General features: G+C 36.9%; 1 protein-coding gene and 1 pseudogene across 9 annotated transcripts; both read left to right on the top strand.

Moving 5' to 3' along the window:
- The first annotated feature begins 366 nt into the window (after nucleotides 1–366).
- Nucleotides 367–3,019, top strand: LOC133032293 (putative receptor protein kinase ZmPK1; annotated as a pseudogene).
- A 2,390-nt stretch (nucleotides 3,020–5,409) lies between these two features.
- Nucleotides 5,410–10,826, top strand: LOC133028952 (protein ALP1-like). Of its 9 annotated transcripts, none has more exons than XM_061106734.1 (5): nucleotides 5,410–5,759; nucleotides 7,934–8,474; nucleotides 8,579–8,804; nucleotides 8,898–8,951; nucleotides 9,851–9,914. In XM_061106734.1, exons 2-5 carry the CDS (start codon nucleotides 7,938–7,940, stop codon nucleotides 9,853–9,855), a joined length of 822 nt encoding a protein of 273 aa, XP_060962717.1. In that variant the 5' UTR covers nucleotides 5,410–5,759; nucleotides 7,934–7,937; the 3' UTR covers nucleotides 9,856–9,914. The 9 variants fall into 9 exon arrangements, with proteins under 9 accessions (XP_060962717.1, XP_060962718.1, XP_060962712.1 ...); XM_061106735.1 differs by having other exon boundaries at nucleotides 8,916–8,951; nucleotides 9,851–9,900; XM_061106729.1 differs by lacking the exon at nucleotides 9,851–9,914 and having other exon boundaries at nucleotides 8,898–9,491.
- The last annotated feature ends 6,769 nt before the right edge of the window (nucleotides 10,827–17,595 follow it).

Below are 17,595 nucleotides of genomic sequence, written 5' to 3' on the forward strand. Positions count from 1 at the left end.
TATAATTTTCTCCTTTAAATTACGCTGAAATTAGGTTGTGAGTTAATGATTAACATGTTAAAAATATGCATATAATATAACAAACTAGTCATGAAACTAACTAACAATCACTAATGAAGCATATCTTTTATACTATTTGCCAATTACTTTTTCTTTTTTAAATATGGCAACTTGATTTTTGAATGGACATTGATCTTGTAATAATTAAGGATCATCACTAGCTTAATTTAGTACTATATTTGTATAAATAAAGATAATAGCTATATATAGGTAGGTTGACCATAATGTGACCGAAAATTCAAAGTCTACCCTTCACATGTGAAAACATATATTTTATATTTTGGAGGTACTTCGTAGTTCGTACCACAAGGTGCGAAATTTCGTAGTTCATAATCAAACACAAAACATATATAACACACTAAACTAGTTCTCAAGAAATTCATGAACAACCAATAATGAAACAAACCTTTCTTACTCTTCTTCTCTTGTTTCAAGTAACTCTTTCTTCATCAAAAGTCTCAAATACACTAAACCAAGGCTCATCCCTATCTGTAGAAAATGCAGCCTCTGATGTTTTGGTCTCTCCAAATGGAGATTTCTCCGCTGGATTTTTCCCAGTTGGAGAAAACGCTTTCTCTTTTGCTATATGGTTCACAAGGTCCTCTGTTCCCACCTTAGTTTGGATGGCGAACAGAGACCAACCGGTCAACGGAAGAGCCTCGAAGCTCTCGTTGACCAAAGATGGTAATCTCGTCTTGCTAGATGTGGGAAGAGTTCAATTTTGGAGTACCGAAACGAAACTGGTTTCTCCTGTTAAACTCCAACTCTTAGATTCGGGAAACCTTGTTCTTCGTAGTTCTGTTTTCGGTGATGTTGTTTACTGGGAAAGCTTTGAATCACCCACTGATACACTTCTTCCTAACCAAAATTTCATCATGAACACAAGGCTTGTGTCCTCAGTAAGCAAAACAAACTATTCTTCTGGATATTACCACTTCTATTTCGACGATGACAACACTCTTCGGCTTCGTTTTCAAGGCCTCGACCGGGCAAGCGTTTACTGGCCAGCCCCGTGGCTCGGGCCCTTTCAAACCGGAAGGTTTAGATACAACATTTCTAAATCCGCAGTCCTTAACTCGATTGGCGACTTTGCTTCTTCGGATAATCTTATGTTCTCGAGCTTAGATCACGGTGCTAGAATCACCCGAAGATTGACACTTGACCCGGATGGGAATCTTCGGCTGTATAGTTTCGATATAAAGAATAAGAGTTGGAGTGTTACTTGGCAAGCCATGTCTTCTCCTTGCAATGTTCATGGGATTTGTGGTCCTAATAGTATGTGTTCTTATGATCATGTTTTAGGCAGGAGTTGTTCTTGTGTAGCTGGACATAAGGTGAAAAATTCTTCTAATTGGGCATTTGGTTGCGAACCCGAATTCGAATGGAGACATATCGAAAAGCAGAGTAGTTTTCACCGCATTGCTAATGCAGAATTCTATGGTTACGACAAGAATTTCTACGAGAATCTTTCTTTAAAAGAATGTGAAGAGAAATGCTTGTTCTTTTCTGATTGTAAAGGTATCCAATATCATATGAGCAATGTTGCTAATCCTGGTTCAAGATGTTATACTAAGCATTTATTAGTTAATGGAGCTCATACACCAAGTTTCCCTGGAGATGTTTATGTAAGACTCCCTAAAGCTAACATTTCTTATTTTGAGAAAATCAATAGAGAAATGAGAAGTCTTCAGTTCTGTTCTTCTAAATTGGTGTTGTTGGATAGAACTTATATCAAGGTTAAAGAGAACGGAGGGTTGAAGATTTTGGTTTGGGTTGCCATTGCATTGGCAGGAGTTGAGATTTTCTGTGTTTCTGTGGTCTTGTCTTTCTTGTACTGGACACGAAAAGAGAGCAAACTCGACTCCCACGGTTACTCCCTCGCCTCGGTTACACGGTTTCAAAGGTTTAGTTATGCAGAGCTGAGAAAAGCCACTGTTGGGTTTTGCAATGCGGTTGGAGCTGGTGGTGGAGGCACTGTTTACAAAGGTACACTATTTCACATGGCATTGTTATTGTGGTGCAATTTAATATCGGGTTTCACACATTTAATAATTTCCGCATCTTACTTTCTAAACTTGCATTTTAACAGGTGTGTTATCAGACGGACGAGTCGCGGCGATCAAAAGATTAAGCGAATCAAATGGAGGAGAAGCTGAGTTCCTAGCAGAAGTAAGCACAATTGGGAGGTTAAACCACATGAACTTGATAGAGATATGGGGTTATTGTGTGGAGGGAAAGCATAGACTATAGGTGTACGAGTACATGGAGCATGGATCATTAGCTGATAATTTGAAAAACAACCAACTGAATTGGGAGAAACGGTTTGACATAGCAATGGGGACCTCAAAGGGACTTGCGTATTTGCACGAAGAGTGTTTGGAGTGGGTTTTGCATTGTGACGTGAAGCCTCATAACATTCTTTTGGACTCCAATTATAACCCGAAAGTGGCGGATTTCGGGTTATCGAAGCTTCTAAACAGAGGAGAGTGTGGTGATCCAAGCTTCTCGAGGATTAGAGGGACAAGGGGTTACATGGCACCTGAGTGGGTGTACAATCTTCCTATTACCTCTAAAGTTGATGTGTACAGCTATGGAGTGGTGGTGCTTGAACTGGTGACTGGGAAAGAAATGGCTGATCAACATGGGAGATTGGTGACTTGGGTAAAGGAGAAAATGAATAATAATGGAGATTATTGTACTGTAGAATCTAGGATTGAAGAGATAATAGATCCAATGTTGTTGGAATCGGGAGAGTTTGAGGTTGAGAAGATTAAGGTTTTAGTTAAAGTGGCTTTGCAATGTGTTGAAGAAGATAAGGATGATCGACCTTCTATGAGGCAGGTTGTGGAGATGCTTCAGTTCCATAATGACCCACAACATGTGTTTTAACTTACAAAATTTTGAATGTTTTTTTATTAATAAAATAATAGTGATAATTTAAAAAAATAATACCAAAAGATCCTCACTTTTCTCTCCCTAAGTGATAACGATCCACCACTCACTTCTTCACTCTTATATCACTAAAAGAAAGAAAGGAGAGGAGAAAAGAAAGAAGAAAATTCTGTCGAAATTTGCAAAGCAGTACACAAAAGATGTGCTATCCAATTTTTGATAAATTTTTATGTTTTTTTTTTTAATTTCCTAAACTTTAGAAAATAAGTTAATATGAGAATGCATAATCAGAAAAGAAAACAGAAATCTTAAGAAAAAAATTAAGGTAAATAGTGGCATAAGTACTCAAAATTTTAAGTTTGTAAGCGGCATAAACCTAATGATTTTTTTAGTGGCATAAGTACCTAATGTTTATAAAACTGTAATTTTCTTCCAGTCTCATCAGTACAGACTCTGTTATTGTCTTAACCAAGACACATATAAGACCCAAATTTTAGATTATTTGGTCTAGACGAAAAATATGTAGTATCAGTTACTTCCAAATCTTTTTTAATAAATTTAAAACGGAGCCTGTACTGACGAAAATAGAGAAAAATTACAGTTTTACAAACATTGGGTACTTATGCCACTAAAAAAAATCATTGAGTTTATGCCGCTTACAAACTCAAAACTTTGGGTACTTATGCCGCTATTTACCCAAAAAATTATTATGCTGCCCAATTTCTCATAAATATTTTTTTATGTTTCTCTTTGATTCTCTAGACTTAGAGATGTTTATATACTTCGCAATCTGTTGTTCCGAACCTTAATCGGACCAAATGAATCTAGTGTCAATGGTTTGGTCAATTTGGGCTGTTTATAATTCTTTAGTTCGATCACGGTTTTTAAATTCCCATCTGTAGTTTAAACTAAACCAAACCTCCTAATTCTTAATATATACTGAACATTGATATTTAGCTACAGTTATAGGCCTGATATTGATAATTATCTTAACATTGTGTTAAGAATATCTTTTTTTATTGTTATTTACGTATTATAAGCTTTAAAGTAAAAATAACTGAGTAAAATTATTAAAACAATTACAAATTACAAACCGCGGTTTTAAACCAAACCAATCAGTTCTTAAGTAGATTGGTTTGGTTTGGTTTGGTTTGGTTTGAGCATTTAATTAATCTGATTCAGTTTTAAATTTTTTTAAAGAAAAAAACCAACATTACTGGTTTGGTTCGAAAAAATAAAAATCTAGACCAAATCAAACCATAAACACTCGTACTTAAACCTTAAAAAATAAGTTAATATGGGGTACATAATTAAAAAGAAAAATAAAAATCTTAAATAAAAAAAAAATATTGGCAAAGCAACTTTAAGCACTCAACTCTTCATTTCCTTCCTTCCTTTTTCCTATTAGGGGGCGTTTGGAATAAAGTGTTCAAAATAATTTGATTATAGAGAATATTATAAAATAGAATATGATTGTAGAGAAATGTGTAAACTGTGTTTGGTTGTGTATGGTAATACATAATCATATTCCCATTAATTGAATTACACTGTTTGGTTGAGTACAAGAATCTCATATATTATTTTAAAATTTTTAAATAAAAATATTTTTTTTATTATATTTGTTTAATATTAATTATACATAAAAATAAAATAATTATGCATTAAAGAAATATATTTATTTTTTTTTGAAAGCAAAGAAATATATTTATTGATTAATAAATATTAAATTTTATTGTATTTTTATTAATTAAAATGAACTTTTCTATATACTTTATCACTATGTTATTTATTTTGTTCTCTATGTCATTTATGTATACCTTCCACATAAAATTTATGTATATGCATATATATTGTTATTGCTAATAATATAGAAATAACTCAGTTAAAAATAAAAAATCGATCTCACCGACTAAATTTATATCGCAATATTTTTTTATAATAATCAAAATATTGATGGCATTTAAATTTATTTATTAATTAAAAAATAGTATTCAAATTAATATAATAGAAGGGAATAATTTAATCTCACATTTTTTAAGTTGTCAATATACCTGGGGTAGTTATATTACTAAGGAAATAACATTATAAGATTAAACCCTCGAAACAAACAAGGTAATGTTTCACATTACCATTCCCTTACTGGCATTAACTAATTCCAAACAGCCCCTTACAATTTAAACATCCCCATCATAATTTATATATATTTTTTCTTAAATTCCCCTCAAACTATTTATAGCCCGAAACACCAAGATTTGTATAATAAACGCTCTGAGGCAGTTGTAATATGGTCTGTATGACCCTAGTTTTTCTTAGTCTATAGGACGTCTTCTCGAAGGATGCTTCCTCCACCATTGGTTCTTGGATTCTTGACATAGTTGAATTGTGCCACGGCGATTTGACATAATTCCAATCTTAATTCGTCAGAATAATACTCTGGCTTGAACTCCAAAGCAATATAAGGGCCCGTTTGGTTGATGGTAATGGGCCAGAAAAGAATGGAATGGAATACTAATGGGCCTAATTCTTTTGTTTGGTTGGAAAATAACACTTTTGGAAAAGATTTCCATAGTAATGCTATTCTCCAAAACTAATGGAATTGCTTTCCATTTTTCATTTGGTGGAATTATAATTCCATTCCACTACTTTGGCATATCAACAAATTATCTCTCTTCTACTCCAGCCATGGCCCAAGCCCAACAAACCCTAACCCTAGCAAAGTGAAGATTAATCTGCTGCCATTGTTGTGAGGACTGTCTTCTTCGATCTGCAAGTGCTGGGTTTCTTGATTGGTGGTAGCATTGCCAGAGGTAATTCTCTCTCTCTCTCTCTGGTTTGGTGATTCTGAATTTGTTCTAGTTGTTTTGTGTATGAATGTGTGAATCTGTTCCTTGTTGTTTTCATAAATCTGTATCAGATGTGGTTGATTTTATTTCTAATCTCCTTCATCTCTCTCTTTCAAATTGTTTAGTTGCTCTGTTTTTCCAAAATTGAAATTTGTTCTAGAGATTTATGTGTATGAATGTGTGAATCTGTTCCTTGTTGTTTTCATAGAATGTGTGTATTTTCATCTTCGCACCGACTGCTATAGTACATTCTGGTAGTTTCCATCAAACAACAGTATAACACGCTGGGTCTATATAAATTGTTAAGGACAATTCGTGAAGCATAATGAAAATTATATAATTGAAAATTGATCATCACAGCTTACAAAGTGTAAAGGTTTAGTTATATAGTGTAAAGTGTAAAGTGTATTTTCATCTTCATATTTTGTTGTTTCTGTAATGGTGTTTTCAGAGAGTTTCATTTGTTATTAGTTGTTAGTAATGGCGTCAATGGGGCCCATTTACAAGAAAGTCTCCTTTTTCAGTTTTAAATATAGTGGGTGATTTATAATCTCCTTGTACAAAGCTAAATTATTTGGTGAATTGATGTTCATGGGATTGGAATTATGAGGGTCTTTTTATAACATTATATTTTGTTCTGTTTTGTTCTTATTCCCTATGTCTTGTACCACCTCACAGTTTCTTAAATTGGACTTAGTGCAGGGTTTGTCTCTTTTTTCTTCTTTTACCCTTTGAATAAACTCTGCTTCAATTTAGTTTTTTTCAGCAAAAAAAAAAAAAATACTCAGTTTAGATCTTACACCTGATTTTAGAAGATTCTGAAAAATGCCATTTTTTGATAGTATCTTTACTTCTCAGCATATTGAGTTAAACTATCCCAACAAAAATTTGTACCAATAGTATTTAACAAATACTTTTTTTTTCTTCTAATCACGTGGGACTTGATGATATAAGAATTGAGTCATATTTTCAACCACTATAGAATTTTTTGTAATGGTTGAAACTCCATGCAAGTTTGACCATGTCGTTTTTAGAAATCCCTGTTGAGGGCAGCTGAGCTTGAGAGTGGTCCCATCTCAGCCACAGGGTTGGGTTTTGTTTTCTTAAAAAAAGAATGTGAACTTGACTTTGTTGAAGAATAAATTTGGGTTAGTTGAGCACTTAAATGTTCCATTAAAATTTCAGATCAACCCTTCAAAGTATGTAGAGGAAACTTTAATTTCTAAGATTTTATTTTTTTATGTGTTAGTATGTTATTAAAAGAATAATATGTTGTTTTGATGGTTTGAACCCCTAATTCTATCAAAAGAATTTTGTTATTATTGATAATGACTTTTGTAATGTTGTGCTGGCTGCTTTAAATAATTAATCTGATTTGTCTCTGATTAATAAAAATATTTTAGTTTAAATTCTTAAGAAAGATAAAACTCAACAACCTCGATAAATTTCAGTTTTGTTGCATGTGGAGTTTGTCTATTGTAAATTCTTCTCTCATCCATGGAATTTGGCGATGATAGTTTCATGTATGCATAAGACTTAAGATTGAGACATGTCTTTCTTAATCTGTGTATGTTTACTTATTTTTCCCAATTTATGTATTTATTTTTCCAACTATAGGAAAAACTGACTGAAAATATTGGGTACATTTATGCTGTAGTAATTTTTCCACAACAGTAATTACACAAGAACACTTAAACATATATAGAATTCAAATTAAGTACACTTGTCTTCAAAAATTGCATATATTAAGAAAAAACCTATATCAAAATTAGTAAGTCAAAACACTATTAATAAACTTTTGAACACATTAAAAGTGATTCAATTTTTTTTTTGTGAAATTCCTCACGGTCCCATGTTTAAGCAAAAACATTCAGAGGCAAAAATCAAATAATTACTTTAAAATTAGCATTTCACTACTGTTATATCACTAGCTAGTTTTCTTTACTAACCTGCATGATGAGAAAACATGAAAACCAACAACAAAGCTTCTAACAGTGAGCTTGTATATTAAAAGGGCATTTCTAGTTTGTTGTATGTGTGTATATTTTTTTATTTTTTTTATGTGATATGATGAAGAATTATTCAGTGGATTGTATGAATAATGGTAAGTTTCTTTTGCTCAATTATTGTCATTGTAGGATAATGGCTCGCTTAACTGTAAGTGAAAGACAAATTTTGAGAAAGAAGAAGATCATAACTCTTTATATGTATTGGATGAATGTGTTGCATGTAGTGCAATGGTTTTTTAAATTATGGGAAAAAATTATTGAACATAGTATTGAATCAAGCTCTTTGGGAAGACAATTATACATACTTGATATTTTTGCCAATAGGCAAATTGTGCACCAAATAGCTTATGAGAGTGATGTCATTTGTTTTGATCAACTTAGGATGAATAGGAAAGCATTTAGCACTTTATGCATAATGCTTGAAACTAGGGGTGGGTTAAAAGCATCTAAATATTTACAAGTAGATGAACAAGTGGCTATGTTTTTACATGTAATTGCTCATCATGTGAAAAATAGAGTCGTTAGATTTCGATTTATGAGATCGGGTGAGACAATTAGCAAATATTTTCATAATGTGTTACATTCAATCATTCGGCTACATGGAGAGTTATTGAAAAGACCTGAACCTGTTCTTGAAAATTCAACAGATGAGAGATGGAAATGGTTCAAGGTATAATATATATTTCTTGAATTTCTTCAATTAAAATGGTTTAGGTAGAAATGGTTTGTTTGTTTGAAATACTAATGAAAAAAACTTTGTTTATGATATGGTAGAATTGCTTAGGAGCACTAGATGGAACTCATATTAGAGTGAGAGTATCTATGAATGATAAACCAAAATATCGTACTCGAAAAGGTGAAATAGCTACAAATGTCTTAGGTGTATGCTCCCAAGACTTGCAATTCATATATGTGTTACCTGGTTGGGAAGGCTCTGCAGCAGATGGTAGAGTTTTACGTGATGCCATACGTAGAACAAATGGTTTGTGTGTTCCAAATGGTAAGCTTGGCGTTTTAGATTGTACATTTTTTTTATTTTTGATTAGTAGCTCATTTAGGAGACAACTTAATCCCCATCTTTATTTTATTTTAGGTTATTATTACCTTGTAGATGCTGGATATACTAATTGTAAGGGATTTCTTGCTCCATATCGAGGCCAACGTTATCATCTCAACCAATGGGAAGATGGAAATCCTCCTAGAAATTCACAAGAATTTTTTAATATGAAGCATTCATCTGCTAGGAATGTCATTGAGAGATGTTTTGGTGCAATTAAGAGTCGATGGGCAATTCTTAGGAGTCCGTCATTCTATCCAATAAAGACTCAAAATCGAATCATTTTGGCATGTTGTTTGCTTCACAATTTTATTAGAAGAGAAATGCCTACTGATAATACTTATATGCATTCAGAGAATGAGATTAACAGTGGAGACGAAGAAGATGTTGATGGATCCATAAGAAGTATTGAAGCTTCTGAAGAGTGGACAACGTTTAGAAACAATTTAGCACATGAGATGTATAGTGAATGGAGGGAACGTAGGAGAGCAAGCTAGTTTTTTTTTCTTAGATTAAATGCACAATGATTATCTAGGTTTTTATATTTGTTTTCACTTGGCTATGCCAAGTTATTTGACTGGTTGTGTAATTGACAACATTGAAATTTATCTTTGAATTTATGTTTTGTTATTGGTGTGTATATCAATTCAGTTTTGTTTATTTACTGTTGAATGTCTTTATTTTTCACTCAAGTTCAACATTTCAATTCTAGTTTTTAGTTTTACATTATTTTGATTCCTTATTTCAGCATGGAGACTTCAAAAGGAAGAGGTCCAGGACAAAATAAAAGATTTTGGAGTGAAGATGAAGACAAACACTTGATTGAATCACTTATGGAGCTAAATAATGAAGGGAAAGGAAACTTCAAGCCAGGTCATCTTAGAGCTATTGAGATGAAACTAAAAGAGCGAATGCCTGGATGTGACATACAAGCTAAGCCACACATTGAGTCTAGAATGAAAACTTTGAAGACTCATTTTCAAATAGTACATGAAATGTTGACTGGACCTTTTTGTAGCGGGTTTGGATGGGAAAGTAATAGAAAAACTGTAATCATGAGAAACCAAAGGTGGGAAGCATATTTGCAGGTATTTATGTTTATATATGCTATATTATAATATAACTAGTGCTTTAAAAATGTTAAACTTTTTAACTTGGCATAATGTTTGGAACTTCTTATAGAATACTTTGGTATGTATACTTTAGAGATATGCGAAGTAAAAGATAGGTTATGCAGTGTGATTTATTGGTTTTTATTTTGTATACATGCAGAGTCATAAGGAAGCAGCCCCATTCAAGATCAAGTCATTCCCTTGGTATGACGACTTGTGTGCAGTTTTTGGCAAAGATCGTGCAACTGGAAAACATGCAGAGACTGTAACAGATGTTGTTGAAGAACTTGAAGCTGAAAAGGAAAACACTACACTTGGAGAAGATGATTTTAGCAATGCTAATAATGTGGATGAAGTGGAATCTATGTCTGTTTCAGATGCAACAAGAGGTGCTCAATCTCACACTCAATCAGATGGGTCTTCAAAGAAGAAAAGGAAAGCTGCAAATCATGAAGAACTTTCAAATGCACTTACACAATCAGCTTCTATTCTCGCAGAGGTAATTGAAAAGGCTTCAATTCGTTTGAGTAAAGCTATTGGTGAAGACTTGAATGAAAAGCATATGCAGCTCGGGAAAGAGTTAGAAAGGACCACTACACTTACTACAACTCAACGTCATAAGGTAGCTCGCATGATTATGCAAGATAATGCTCTGGTTTCTTACTTTTTCAGTGTCCCAGATGATGAGAAGGATGAATGGGCGAGACTTCGATTGATGGCTCTCTTTAGTACACAATGAAAGAGTTAGAAAGATCATGGTTATTCACTTTGGTCTAAAATAATTTGCAGGACAATATATATTGCCTTTGACATTCAGTAGTATACAAATTATAATCTTTTGGATCTGGTGTAATGTGTTATGCTCATAATTTTGCAAACAATTATTTTGAGCATAAATATGGGTATTGGACATGAATACTTATACTTTTGAACAAGTTTTTATGTGATTATATAGTTTTTTTAAAAAAAATATATGTTAGGTTTTTTTTAAAGAAGTAATATTTTATAGTAAATTCAATAAATATAAATTTATATATATCAAATTTTTTAAATAAATATTAATTTTTTTTAATACATATTAGTTTTTTTTTTAAAAAAAATATATATATAAGTTGAATATATTTAATTTAATTTTTTAATCATATTTTAAAAATAATACTATTTTTGTTCAAAATTAATTTATTCCATTCCATTCCATTATATAGTCAACCAAACATAAGAATTGTATTCAATTATTGATTCCATAAATCTAACCAAACAACCTAATCCTATTCCTATTCTTATTCCATTCCATTACCATTCCTATTCTTATTCCTATTCCTATTCCATTACTTTCATTACCTCCAACCAAACGGGCCCTAAGATCTTTCTCAAAATAATAGATCTCATACTTCACATTGCCACATATCAAAATTATTGGTACCGTCAAATTTCTCCACTTCAAATTTTACATTTGATAACATGGTTTTCCTCATAGAACCTCTTGAATCACCAGAACTTTTTATGTCAACTTGTGCATCTTTTTTAGTTTCTCTATTGCCAGCTACGGCTGTACACAAAAATTTGTAAACCGCCCATGTAAAGCCCGCTTAGTTAATTTGGAAATTAGCAGTTATTTATGTTAATCATGAAATTATTTATAGCTATTTAAATAATTTAGTATTGATATTTATGGAATTCAGATATGCATAATCATGTCATCAGCAGTTTTTATATATCGCATTTCCGGTGTCCGGTATTTTGGAACGCGGCGTTTGGCTCAGTAGAAATCACAACTTAGTATGTTAGTATTTTGGGGACGGGTTTTAGACATTGGGAATGTCGGGAATGGCCGGGAATTTAGAATGTCCCAAAAATACCCCTTTAGTTTGATTTTAGTGATTTTATGGTGGAGGGGCAAAATGGTCTTTTTGCCCCATTAGTGTTTTGTCTTATATGAGTTTATTAAATGAAATAAATGTTTATTTATTTAATGGCTTTTGGCTGAAATGGATTTATTAAAATGGTATATTAAGCTTGAAAATCCCTTTTTATCTCATTTTTACACTTAGTCAAAAGTAGAAAGTTTTAAAAATAGAAAAGCTCTCTCTCTCTTTTCCTCTCTTTCGGCTGAGCTTGGAGGGTTCAAGGCTGAGATTTTGGTTGGTGATTTCTAGTGTTTTAGCAAGATCAAAGTGTATTTTCTTTAAGGTAATTCTTGGCTTTAATCTCTTACTTGTTTTCTTGGAAAAAATTGATGAAAAGATGATGAATGCATGTTGTTTTGGGGAGGTTGTTGGCTGCTGTGTTTTGTGATTATTTTGTGTGATTCAAGCATGTTTATGTGAGGTTATTTAGGTTGTTTTGAAGCATGTAGGTTAGATTGTTAAGCTTGTAGTTTTTATGTGAAAAAGTATGAATTTTGGAAGGAAAATGTTGTGATTATGTTCTGTGTTGTTGCTGTTGTTCTTGTTAGTTTGCAGAGGTTATTTTATGCTTAGTTATGTTGAATTAAGCTAGTTTGATTGCTTGTTTAGGTGGTTTGCTCAAGCTTGAGTTTGGAACTCAAAGCTTGAGCTCCAATGGCAAAATTTGTGTATGTGGTTTCTGGGTAGGTTTGATGCCTTGGAATTGTTAGTTGGGGCATATAGAACAGGTCTGGAAAGTTTGGGACCAATTGGGTTTAAATTGGTCAAGATATGTGATTTTTAGTTGGCTGCCTGCGAGGAACCGGAATTCCGGTTGAGCATCCGGAATTCCGGATGGGGGTTCAGAATTTCCCAGAACCGGAATTAGGTTGGGCAACCGGTCTGCCGGTTGGGGATTTTTCAGAACCCTAGTTTTCCTCGTTTTTGGGTTTTTAGGGGTATTGCCATGCTTTTTATCGATAGGGAAACTTTTAGTTTCAAGTTTTAGTCCCCGGGAAGTGATTTAGCGTGTCACTTATAGCGTTGTGATTTTTATGGTTTAGGAGCCAGTAATCCGCCGTTCAGCTTCAGTTCCAGTCAGTTGACCGCACACCCGAAATCGGAATCCAGGTAAGATTAGTATAACAGTATGCATATGTAGATTACATGTTTAGCGAGCATGTAGGAAGCCTATTAGATTACAGTAGTTGTATGTTGGCTTCGAACCATCCAACCCTGTCACGTCGGTACAGGCTGGAGTATGACCAGCAGCCGGAGTATGACCGGTTTGACCGATCAGGCTGACACTTGGTTGGTGGTTCCGTGCTATTGACGTATCCCGTCGGTACAGGCTGGAGTATGACCAGCAGCCGGAGTATGACCGGTTCGACCGATCAGGAGGATATAGTAACACGTCGGTACAGGCTGGAGTATGACCAAGAATGAGTATGACCGGCTCGACCGATCAAGTTGTTACGTGTCAATAGTACCGTCCCTATGAACGTTCGTAACTCGGCACCATGTTGGACATGGCAAGAAGGGCTCCGCATCATGTTGGACATGGCAAGAGCGGGACTCGCATCGTGTTGGACACGGCAGCTTAGTATCATGTATGAGTATTATTATGCTTTTCTTGCCGAGTCCGTCGACTCACGCTTTACGTTCATGTGTAGGTAAAGGCAAGGTCAGAAGCCGATGGACCGTGACCGAGCATATGAGATTGTACATGTCGGGGCGGTTAGGCCTGGAGCGTACGATCCTCGGGACAGCAGGGCTGAGATTTTGTAACTGTCGTTAGACGACTTTCATTTTGATGTAAAAGTTAAACAGTTAAAACGTTTGTAAATATTTTTATAAATCGGGATCCCGAGACTTTTTGCAAAATGGTTTATAAGTTTAATGAAAAAGCAAAATTTTAATTAATCACGTTTTTCCATAAACCTCGTTGACTAGCAACGAGCTGCACAGTACGTTTAAAAATCACATAACACGCCTAAGATAGTTAGGGTGTTACAATTTGGTATCAGAGCCGCCAGGTTGTCTTCCGAAGATCGTCACGACATGTACAATCATCATCAGTAGTTAGCTCGGTTCACGGTTCAGTAAGCCTTTATTGCTTTAGTAGTTTATTTTATTCAGTTATGAAAAAGAAAAGCCTGTTAGGAAGCATGTTAGTAGCCTGATAGTAGAATAGGCGCATGTTTCGTTTTAAATTTCCAAATTAAGCGGCATTAGTAAGCTCTCGATGATCGTGACCTGAGTGCCAACTCGGGATTTCGAGGCGGTTCAGACTAGATGGACGCCAGACGAAATGTTAGGAGTCAGGGCATCTCAGTCGGGTCAGATCAAGGTCGAGGAGCTCAGTTCCCCTCAAGTGTCATGGGCCGAGGTAGAGGTCCCGTGGGCGGTGGTTCGCGGTTGGAGTGATGTTAACTCGCCGCAGTCGCCCAAGTCAATCGGAAGCCCAGAATTGGGAAGTTACGGTTTGCGGAAATGCAAGCCCGGATAGAAGAGCAAGACCTCGAGATTCGCAGGTTGAGACAGCAGGTGCTCTTTGCGGTTCCAAGGTTGCCGTAGTTCCGTGGCACCTCGCCCTCGCCGCCTGTGCCGAGATAGTGGTAGCGGCCATTAGATTGGAACCCTGGTGCGAGCGGTTCCGGAAGTAGGCACCTCCGGTTTTCCTGGGAGGTCCGGACGTGATAGAAGCCGAGCAGTGGCTGACGGTGATCACCAAGATCTTGAACTTTATGGATGTCACCGGGAACGACAGAGTGGTGAGTGCCACTTTTCAGTTTTAAGAAGACGCTCTGGTCTGGTGGGACATGGTGTCTTAGATCCATGACGTTATCACTATGACCTGGGAAAGGTTTTAGGAACTCTTCAGCGTTAAATGTTATAACGAGGCGGTCAGAAGCGCCAAGAGGAAAGAGTTCGCCCACCTGACCCAGCGAGAGAATAGGAGCATGACGGAATATATTACTCAGTTCTGCCGGTTGGCGAGGTTAGCCTCGGGATTTGCGCCAACCGATTTCAGTAAGAAAGAAAATATCTCGATGGACTTAAGGTGAAGATCAAGTATGACCTTATGATCACTACCGACGATAAGACCATCTATGTTGAGATGGCGAAGAAAGCATGGTGAGCTGAGGGCGCAACTAGATGTATGTGGAATCAGTTAGGACTTCGGAATGTGGCGGGGCTCCTACCCCTTCTGCGTCAGGTTTCAGCAGGGGAGGTAGTGGTTCGGCCATGGGCTGGAGGAGGAAATCATCCACTGCATCCGGTGGCTCGAGGCAGAACAAGAGGTTCTGAGGGAACCAGAATCAAGACGATCGTCAGGGTAGTGTTAAGACCCGTTATTCCTAATGGAGTGTCTCATTAGTAAGAGGCATCCTCCGGGTGAGTGTTTAGGTCAAGAATGTCTTATGTGGCAACCAAAGTCTTTAGAAAATTGGAAAGACTGTATGATAGATATGAATCAGGGTTTGGAACCCTGTTACCTGGCGGAGAATTGGTTATCTCCAATAGGTGGATTAGGTCTATGCCGATCAGGATAGATGGTAGGGAGTTAAGCGCTGATCTGATAGAGATGAGCTTAGTCGAATTCGATATTATTTTAGGAATGGATTTCCTATCTAAATATTCGGCGAGCATTGACTGTAAAAGGGAAGATGGTGGTCTTCCAACCGGAAAGTGAAGAACCATTTGTAATTGTTGGTTCAGTTCAGGGATCTCGGATCCCGGTGATCTCGGCTATGTCAGCGAGAGAATTGTTGCACGGCGGTTGCTTAGGGTTTCTGGCCGTGGTGGTGGACACCACTCGGCCAGATACCATTCGGCCAGAGAACATCAGAGTGGTTCGGGAATTTTTGGACGTTTTTCCCGAAGAACTTCCAGGGTTACCACCTCAGCGGGAGATTGACTTCGTGATTGACTTGGCACCAGGGGTGGATCCGGTTTCCAAAGCCCCGTATAGGATGGCTCCAGCGGAACTTAAGGAGTTAAAGATTCAGCTCCAAGGGTTGCTTGACTTAGGGTTCATTCGGCCCAGTGTGTCACCTTGGGGAGCCCCGGTTTTGTTCGTGAGGAAGAAGGATGGATCTATGAGGATGTGCATCGACTACAGAGAGTTGAACAAGCTGACGGTGAAGAATAAATATCCATTACCTAGGATCGATGACTTGTTCGATCAGCTTCTGGGGAAGACGGTCTTTTCTAAGATTGATCTCCGTTCGGGTTATCATCAGTTGAGGATCCGAGAGGAGGACATTCCAAAGACGGCTTTCCGCACTAGGTATGGACACTACGAGTTCCTGGTTATGTCATTCGGACTAACCAATACTCCTGCAGCATTCATGGACCTGATGAATAGAGTATTCAAGGATTTCCTCGATATCTGTGTGATTGTGTTTATCGACGACATCCTCGTGTACTCTCAGTCAGAAGAGGAGCATGAGTTACATCTTCAGATGGTACTGCAACGACTTCGAGAACATAGACTCTACGCCAAGTTCAAGAAATATGAGTTCTGGTTGTCTCAGGTGTCCTTCCTAGGACACATTGTGGGTAAGGACGGGATCAAGGTGGATCCCGGGAAGATCGAATCCGTCAGGGATTGGCCGAGACCGAAGACAGTGACAGAGATCAGAAGCTTCTTGGGATTAGCTGGGTACTACCGTAGGTTCGTGGAGGGGTTCTCCAAAATTTCAATGCCCCTAACCGAGCTTACAAAGAAGAATCAGCGATTTATCTGGACAGATAAATGCGAAGCTAGTTTTCAGGAACTGAAACAGAGATTGATTACTGCTCCGGTACTAGCTTTGCCTTCGGACGAGGAGAAGTTCGTGGTCTATTGTGACGCATCCAAACAGGGTTTGGGGTGCGTATTGATGCAAGCCGATCGGGTTATCGCTTACGCCTCCCGCCAGTTAAAGGACTATGAACAGCGATACCCGACTCATGATTTAGAATTGGCCGCAGTGGTTTTTGCACTGAAGATTTGGCGGCATTACCTTTATGGAGAGAAGTGCAAGATCTATACCGACCATAAAAGTCTCAAGTATTTCTTTACTCAGAAAGATTTGAACATGAGACAAAGGCGTTGGTTGGAATTAGTGAAGGACTATGATTGTGAGATTCTTTACCATCCCGGGAAAGCCAATGTAGTGGCCGATGCCCTGAGCAGAAAGGGTCCCGGGCAAGTGGCTAGCATGGTTCGTATCTCACCTCGGCCTAGCGAGAGGATATGGTTAGGTCCAAAGATTGAGTTTGTGGTAGGTCGGTTTCACAACTTAACGCCGCAATCCGATCCGTTAGAAAGAATAAAGGTTGCTCGGACGACGCATCCGGAGTTAGTGAAGATCCGAGATGAGGTATTGGCCGGTCGTGCCAAAGACTTTTCGTGTCGGACGGCTGGAATGCTTTTGTATAAAGCCAGGGTTTGTGTCCCGAACAGTGTGGACTTGAGGAACGAGATCTTTGAGGAGGCTCATTCTACTCCATATTCTCTGCATCCCGGCACCACCAAGATGTACCAAGATTTAAAACCGTACTTCTGGTGGAGCGGTATGAAGAAGAATTTGGTAGAATTCGTATCGAGATGCCTCACGTGTCAGCAGATCAAGGCTGAACATCAGAGACCAGCAGGGTTGTTGCAGCCTCTAACCCTACCAGAATGGAAATGGGAGGATATTACGATGGATTTTGTGGTCGGGTTACCTAGGACCACGGGTATGT

Source organism: Cannabis sativa, chromosome X, assembly GCF_029168945.1.
Source record: "Cannabis sativa cultivar Pink pepper isolate KNU-18-1 chromosome X, ASM2916894v1, whole genome shotgun sequence".
In the NCBI taxonomy this organism is placed as follows: Eukaryota; Viridiplantae; Streptophyta; class Magnoliopsida; order Rosales; family Cannabaceae; genus Cannabis; species Cannabis sativa.